The sequence below is a fragment of the Talpa europaea genome (genome assembly GCF_964194135.1).
Source record: "Talpa europaea genome assembly, chromosome: 8".
Lineage (NCBI taxonomy): Eukaryota > Metazoa > Chordata > Mammalia > Eulipotyphla > Talpidae > Talpa > Talpa europaea.
The window spans coordinates 6064310-6072633 of record NC_140075.1 but is presented as its reverse complement, the minus strand read 5'-3'; the positions used below and the strand labels follow the sequence as shown (position 1 = coordinate 6072633).

General features: G+C 39.8%; 1 protein-coding gene across 1 annotated transcript; it reads right to left on the bottom strand.

The window, feature by feature from the left end:
- Positions 1 to 201: 201 nt before the first annotated feature.
- LOC311176179 (olfactory receptor 2T27-like) lies at positions 202 to 1128 on the bottom strand (the record flags this gene model as incomplete). The annotated part of the gene is made up of 1 exon (XM_084241486.1): positions 202 to 1128. One exon carries the CDS (start codon positions 1126 to 1128, stop codon positions 202 to 204), a length of 927 nt encoding a protein of 308 aa, XP_084097612.1.
- Positions 1129 to 8324: the final 7196 nt, after the last annotated feature.

Genomic DNA, 8324 nt, shown 5'->3' with positions numbered 1-8324 from the left:
TACCCAGTGCTTGTATAAATAAATAAATAAATCCTTAAAAAATGTTTAAAAAAAACATTGTATGTTTTTGAACTCAATTTCTCAACATAATTGTTTTCCATACTAAATGTAAGTAAGGTATAAATACATATTCTATTCACATTTACAGCAAATGGTAATGCTATTATGGGTTTACTGTAGACACAAGCAAACTCCAATGTCTCACACTCTGAAAACCTTCCGAAAAGCTCTAGTCACGTCCTTGTTCCTCAGGCTGTAGATGAGGGGGTTGAGCATGGGCGTTATGATGGTGTAGAACACAGAGACCACTTCTTCCTGCTCGGGGGAGCGGTAGGACTTTGGCACAATATACTTGGCAGTGGCAGCCCCATAGAAGAGCAACACCACAGTCATGTGAGAAGAGCAAGTAGACAAAGTTTTCCTGAGTCCCTGGCCTGATCCCATGCCCAGAACAGTGGACAGTATCCTTCCATAGGAGCCCACAATCGCAAATATGGGAGGGATGTAAAAAATCACAGCAGTGACATAAACACCCTTTTCATATTGGGAAGTGTCAGCACAGGCCACCTTCAGGAGCGCTGGCAACTCACAGAAGAAATGATGGATTTCCCTGGAGGCACAGTAAGGAAGTGACAGACTATAGGCCACTTGCATCAAGGCGTTGATCAGAGCACCCAGCCAGGTCACAAGCAAGAGGAACACACAGACCTTGGGGCACATGAGGATAGGATAGTGCAGAGGCTGGCAAATGGCCACATAGCGGTCATAAGCCATGACCGCCAGCATCAGGCACTCTGAGCCAGCAAGGAAATAGAAGAGGAACATCTGGAAGCCACACCCAACAAAGGAGATGTGGTGATCCCCAGACAGAAAGTCCAGTGCCATTTTGGGTACTAATGCAGAGATACAGAGGACATCTAAGAGGGACAATTGGCTGAGCAGAAAGTACATGGGGGTGTGGAGAAGAGGGTCAGCCCAGATGAGGATGATTATTATGGTGTTGCCAAACAGGGCCACCAGGAAATCGAGCAGGGTGAGTGTGAAGAGGACCCAGGGCACTTGGGTGCTATGGAACAGATCCAGGAGGAAGAAATCACTGCCTGACATCTGGTTTCCCAGCCATGCCATTCTTGTGTTCCTAACTTGTAACTTTGCAGATTTCTTCAGAATTATTATGTTCACAGTCCATAAAAAAATTACCAAATTAAATCATACCTAGCTTTCTGATATCTCATGTCCATTTATGTCCCTACTCTTCATAGTTTAGTAATAGATAGTTTAAGGACATCTTTGTTATGAAAAGTTTTCTAGAAATTGAAATTCTCAAGAAATTACAATCAAGCTGCCTCTACCCTAAATATACACTGAAATGCACAAGTCAATATTTTATTTGTTTCCTTAGTCATCAGGGGGATAAAGCATGTGTGGAAAAGACAAATAAAATGTCAAGGTCACAATAAAGCTTTCATCAATTAAATCTTTTCACAATAATTTCCAATTAACTCCACAACTCCCATGTTGTAAAAAGGAAATATTTTTTCTCTGGGGATTCATTAAATATACATGTAATTAAACAGGACTTTTGATGGAAGCTGCACAGTTATACTGGGTCTGTGGATCCAGTCAATCAAGCAAGCTGCCTGGGGAGGAGAGTACGGAGGACTCAAGCATGCAGACCTGGACACAGTGACTCTGGAAAGGAAGAGGGTCCAAGGGCAGCAGTTGGCACAGAGTCCTTCTTGGCAGGAGCAGACACATGTGGAAATGCACTTCTGTGCTGGAAGCAAAGTGGACTCACTGCCCTGCCTATGGGGGAGCAGCAGAAAACTCAGGACTATAAGATCCCCAGGGATTTCCCTTCTCCTCTTTTCTTTCCTTCTTGTTCTTCTTCCAACATGAACTTAAAGCAACATCTGCAGTGACAAAGGCAGTAGAATGCACACTTTTTGAGATTATTTTGGGCATCAGTTCCATGCTGAATGAAAAATGTTCATATTTTTACATTCATCTAAGCTACTTTTCTCTTGGATAGGATACAAATGAAGAACTTTCATGAACTAAAGTAAAAATAAGACATAAAAATTCTTCATATAAAAATGTCATTGTATTAATTAATAGCAAGAGCAGCTATTGAGCACAGTCAGTTCTGCTGACAACACTTGAATCCTGCTGTCAGGTGCCTGCCACTAGCATCTCCGACAAAGCAACAAGGATCTACAATCCTAGCCCTCACATCAGTACTACAGAGACATGATACGGAGCACAGTGGGGCCTGGTGTGGGGCAAATATTGCATATGGGGGAATCCATACATGAACATGCAACAGCCCCTGTGCTGAAGTTCATGGATTCAATATTATTATATGTAAAAATAGCACATGGAGGCTTCAAAAACTCAAGTATAGTTTTCATACCCAATGTACCAGACAAAGCGGTAGGTCTAGGGTCTTCAGTACTGCACTGTATACAAAATTCCCTGTGCCTCAGCCCTAAATTTTAAGGCAAATGTAACAACACCATGTGTTTCACAAGGAGGACCATGTGAGCTGGTGGTTCACAGAGAAGACATTAATGGGGCTTTACATGCTCCTTATCTCTAATAAAACAAAACTGTCACTTAATTCTCAATTCCAGAGAGAAATAAGCAATGGTTCCATTTGAAATGATATTTTATGGGATTTTTGAAATAAAATAAATATTTACAAGAAATTTAACATTACACTTTTTCCTAAATACTTTTTGATGGCTCCAAAAATTGCATAACATGTGCTCCTCAAAGCTTTCCTGAGTAGCATGCATCAATGTCAACAATGCAAAATGGTCAAAGATAATTTCATGACCAGTATTTTTATTTGTATTTCAATTGTGATTCTTGGAGAAGCCCAGAAAACATTCTATGCATATATATGCAAAAGTACATATAAACACAAAGGAAAAAAAATTAATTTGAAGTCAACTTCTAAACTGAGAATTACATCGCTTTAGAATAAAGGACATGAATAACTGAAATCAAACAATGGTGTCCATTGAGAATAAATCAAGGAAATGTCATATAATTTTACTTAAGTGACTGCTCATATATCTAAAAAATAACTTAATTACACATTCGAAACAAATTCATTCCCTCTGGTTTTCAAAAAGTCTTTCAGGAAAGACTTTGAACACCAGAGAGGAGAGGCAGCTGATATTTCTACACTTCACCTCTCTTTCTTGCATAGAACTGACCACTGCCCTGAAGACTGACAGTAACAAATTGCACCTATTTGAAAATAAAAGGAAACATGATTATCAACTCAGAATCAGAAATTGCCTTTCATGTGGTACTAGTACATAAATGTCAGTTCCAACATAAATAAACTACTTACGTAGATGGAATAAAACTTGTTAATATTGATATTTGACAGATGAGCCATTAATTTTAAATGGATGGGATTGTCTTAGGTGTTCCATTATATGCTAGGGAACAGCATAATATAATAGGCAACTTAAGGAAACATAACAAACTTCTCTTCCAGAGAAACACACTCCTACTTACTCATAGGAACAAAATGAACGCTGCTTATGCAGTGCTGCCCATACTTGTCTTGCTTCTTCCAGTGAGAGACACACAGTCCACCTGAACACACAGATTAAATACCTTGAAACCATTGCTTCAAGAGGCCAGGGTCAATTTACTGTTGCACAAACATCCCTCAAATTGACTGTCCCCAACTGCAGCTTGGTCCCTCAGGCAAAGCCTGTAGCAATTATCTTCCTGTCCTTTATGGCCCTGAAGAAATAGTTATATAATAGTTATATAATAGCAACTATCTCACAAGTATATGCAGTCTCTCCCTCAGGAAATACACTTCGCTGAAGTGATATGTGTTCAAAACTTAGAGCAAATATCAATTTCAAAGCAAAGATGCATTAACTACTTGCTGGTTGTGTGAAAAACAAACTACTTATAAACACCACTAACTAATTAAAAATCACTTTTAATCACTCCTTAACTTGTTATGTTGTAGGAATATTTTTTATGATTTTTGGCCATTCACACAAGCTAGGTTTGAAATGCTGCAAGTTGAAGGTGTGGCAATTGAAATTGAAAACTTCTGTGATGGCAGTCTTTGGGATGAAGGTGCTTGGCTGGTGGTGTGAACCACATTCATGTGGATTAGGATCAGGATCCACACGAGGTCCTCAAGATGAAGAGGGATGAAAGGTTCCCTCCTGGCCATGTGAAATAACCCAGAGCATTCTCATTGAAGCAAAGGCAAACACATTGAGAGAAGAGTCTTTACCTGAGCCTTAGACCAGATGACAGACGGGTATTTCCCCAACAACTACTCAACACACTTTGCTCATTCACCTCAGAAACAGGGAAGGCTACAATACAATTTTGAAGGTCACTCTTGGGGACACATGCCCTTTGCATGCCTAACATTATACCTAAGATCATAGGCTAACCTCAACATACATACCACATCACTACAGCTATAGAGCTCTAGTATATAACAGTGTATTATATGCCAAACAAGGAAGATACCTAAGGACAAGTTCCTATAGAAACAAAAAGAAGCAGGGACACATGTGTGGGCACTAAATGTGTTTGAACTTGGGGGCAGCAAGAATTATGGAAACTTAAAACCCAGCTGAATGTCTTGCAGATTACACGATATATCACAATAAAAGTCTTAGCTCAGTCTCTATTACCAACAAATCATGTTTCTCATTTAACAGAAAATTACAAAGGTGGTCATTAGCAATAGAAGCAGAGGCGGAGAGTATACAGATTTCCATTTATCACAGAAGAAATTAAAGCAACCACAAATACTATGCTCATGAATCCAATTGATATATTACACAATAAAACCATGATATCACTGCAAGTAAACAGATGGAAGATGTAAATCAACATGAGCTCCACTTTTTAAAAAATGCTTCAAGTGAAAAATATTATAATACACGGTTGAACAAAGATGAAATAAACCATTGTCACTAGTAAGAGGAATGAAATGTACACTATGAAGAGAAGGAGAGATAAAATTTTTTATTTGAAAAAAATTAATGGAAATAAAGAAGACTTTGATGGGATAATAAGTCAACTCAACAACTGAGAAAATAATCAACCACCATTAATATTTATCCATACAAAATTTCCCAAAAAGAGCAAAAAAGGTGTGATTGGGGAAATTTAATTAAGAGTTAAGAAATATGGGATGATATCAAAGGCAATCAGGCAAGACAGAGACATGAAAGGAATCCAAATGGGAAAAGAAATGAAACTATCATCATATGCAGATAATATGATATTATATATAGAGAGAGTCCTTTAAATATCCACAGAAAAACTAAAACAATATATGTGTTTAGTAATGTACCAAATTACAAAATCAATATACAAAAATTAGTAGCCTTCCTGTATGCAAACAATCAATCTCAAGAGGAAGAAATTAAGAAAATCATCCCATTTATAATGTACCCACAAAAATTAAATACCTAGAAATAAAGCTAACAAAGGTGGTGAAAGATCTATACAAGGAAAACTACAAAACACTGGTAAAAGAAATAGAAGACACAAAGAAATGGAAAGATACTCTCTCCTCATGAATTGGAAGAACTGACATCATAAAAAAGGTCATCCTACCAAAACCAATTTACAGATTCAATTCAATTCCAATAAAATCTCAATGAGATCAGAACCCTGCTACCCTCCTCCACCCACAAAGCAGGCACACTTCGACAAACAGAAAGGAGGAAAAAAACAAGAACAATTAGAGCTCAAGCAGGATAGTGAGCGGAAAGGAACTACTGCACGCACTACACCCTGTGAGCAGGTAATGTGGGGACACGTGCAGGAACCACCACAGAGGTGAGCAAACGGCACTGGGGAATCAAAAACTCGGTGCCATTAGAAGAATATAGGGACTCCACGAAGAGACCTGCAAATAGACAAAGGCCAGCTGGTAAGCTTGTGCACAAATAGCTTGTGCTCAAAAAGCATATGCAGATGGAGGCTGACCAGGTTCCCGCACCTGCAACAGATGGAAGACACAAGGGAGCCCTCACAGAGGTGAATGACCCTCACTGGGTAATCAAAAACCAGGTGCCCTGGCACAGGATTGGTGTGCAAAAGGCACCATATATGCAGGCACTGAACTGTGCTATCACCCACGTTCCAGATCTGAGGGCTTCGGAACTGAGAACCTGGGCATGAAATTGGAGGTGAGGCATGGGATCCCCACAACAATGGGGCACAGGGCAGACAAGGTACCCCATGCCATTGAGGCACTCCACTCTACCAACCCCCGGCCCTCCCCCCATTCCCTAGAGACATACGGGAAAAAGCAGTTCTGGAAGGATTCTAGGAAAGATCTTTGAGGCCACCAGCGATCAGAACAAAATCACCAAATACCAGATAGTTGGACACCAGGGATTCCAAAAGAACCCTTGCGTTCTAAGAGAAGGTGTACCAGATAAAGTGGGGTGAAAAGGGAAATGAGGTGTGGAGCTAGATTACTAAAGTTTCCATACAACAGTCGCATTCTGGAAAGAGAGTCGGGCACAGATCAACAAAAAAAAAGTAAACAATCCAGTCAAGAAATGGACAGAAGAGGGCCTCTCCTGGTGGCGCAGTGGTTGAGCACTGGGTTATGTAGCTGCCCGCAGCCTCTGCAGTGCCAGTTTGATCCCCGGCCACCAGCAATGGTCCCACATGGCATGCAAACCTCTCCTGCCACGCCCGCTGCTCCCCTCAACAGTGTACTTCGTCTGTCTGCCTGTTCTGCTCCCCACTCTTTCTATGGTGAATTCTCTCACCCTCCTGCGCTTCTGGCTGTACCCAGTGCTTGTATAAATAAATAAATCTTTTAAAAAATTGCAGATTTGGCCTCATGCCAACCCCATTCTCTGAACACAAGTATTAAGTTAGAAATCAGTGTCAAAAATAAAATTTTAGGGCCTCCCCTGGTGGCACAGTGGTTGAGCGCTGTGCTGCAAAGCTGCCTGCACCATCTACAGCACCAGTTCGACATCCGCCCACCGGTGAGGGTCCCACATGGTGGGCAGACCTCTCTGCCATGCCCGCTGCTCCCCTCAGCATTGTATTTCATCGGTCAGCCAGTTCTGTTCCCCACTCTGGCTCTGGTGAATTCTCTCAGCCTCCTGCACTTCTGATTGTACACAGTGCTTGTATAAATAAATAAATAAATAAACAAATAAATAAATAAATAAATAGAAATGGACAGAAGAATTTAAAAGACATTTATCCAAAGAGGAAATGCACATGGCCAACAGGCGTATGAAAAAATGTTCAACACCCCTTATAATCATCAAAATGAAAATCAAAAACAAAATGAGATACCACCTTACACCAGTAAGAGAGGCACATATCAAAAAAACTAGCAATAGCATATCTTGGCAAGGATGTGGTGAAACAGGAAATCTCCTATATTGTGTGTGGGAGTGAAAACTGGTCAAACCACTATAGAAAGCTGTATGGAGATTCCTCAGTCTACTAAAAATGGAGCTAATGTATGACCCAGCAATTCCACTCCTAGGGAAGTACCCAAAGATTGATTCAAAAGAATAACTGTAAGAAAACTATAAAACACTGTTAAAAGAAATAGACAAAGACACAAAGAAATGGAAAGACATCCCCTGCTCATGGATTGGAAGAATTAACTTTTGGCCATCCTACCAAAAAAAGCAATTTGCAGATTCAATGCTATTCCAATAAAAATTTCAATGACATTCCTCAAAGAAATATAACAAATATTGATGAAATTAATATGGAGCCACCAAAAACCCCAAATAGCCAAAGCTCTCCTGGAAAAAAAAAAAAAGAAGGGAATGGAAGCATTACACTCCCAGACTTCAAACTATACCACAAAACCATAATAATCAAAACTACATAATATTGGAACAAGAACAGACACAAGGATCAATGGAACCAAATAGAAAATCCAGAAATAAACCCACGGATTTATGGTCAACTAATCTTTGACCAATGGGCAAAGAGTATGCACTGGAGCAAAGAAAGTTTGTTCAATAAATGGTGCTGGGAAAACTGGGTCGCTACATGCAAAAGAATGAAGCTTGACTACTACCTCACACCCTACACACAAAATAACTCAAAATGGATTAAAGAACTAGACATAAGACCTGAAACCATAAAATATATAGAAGGAAATATAGGTGAAAATATAGGTGAAATATAGGTGAAACTACATGACAAGGACCTCAAAGACATCTTTACAGACAACATCACCGAAAGCAGTTATAGCGAAGGCCAAGATAAACAGCTGGGACTACATTAAATCAAAGGGCTTCCACACAGCAAGA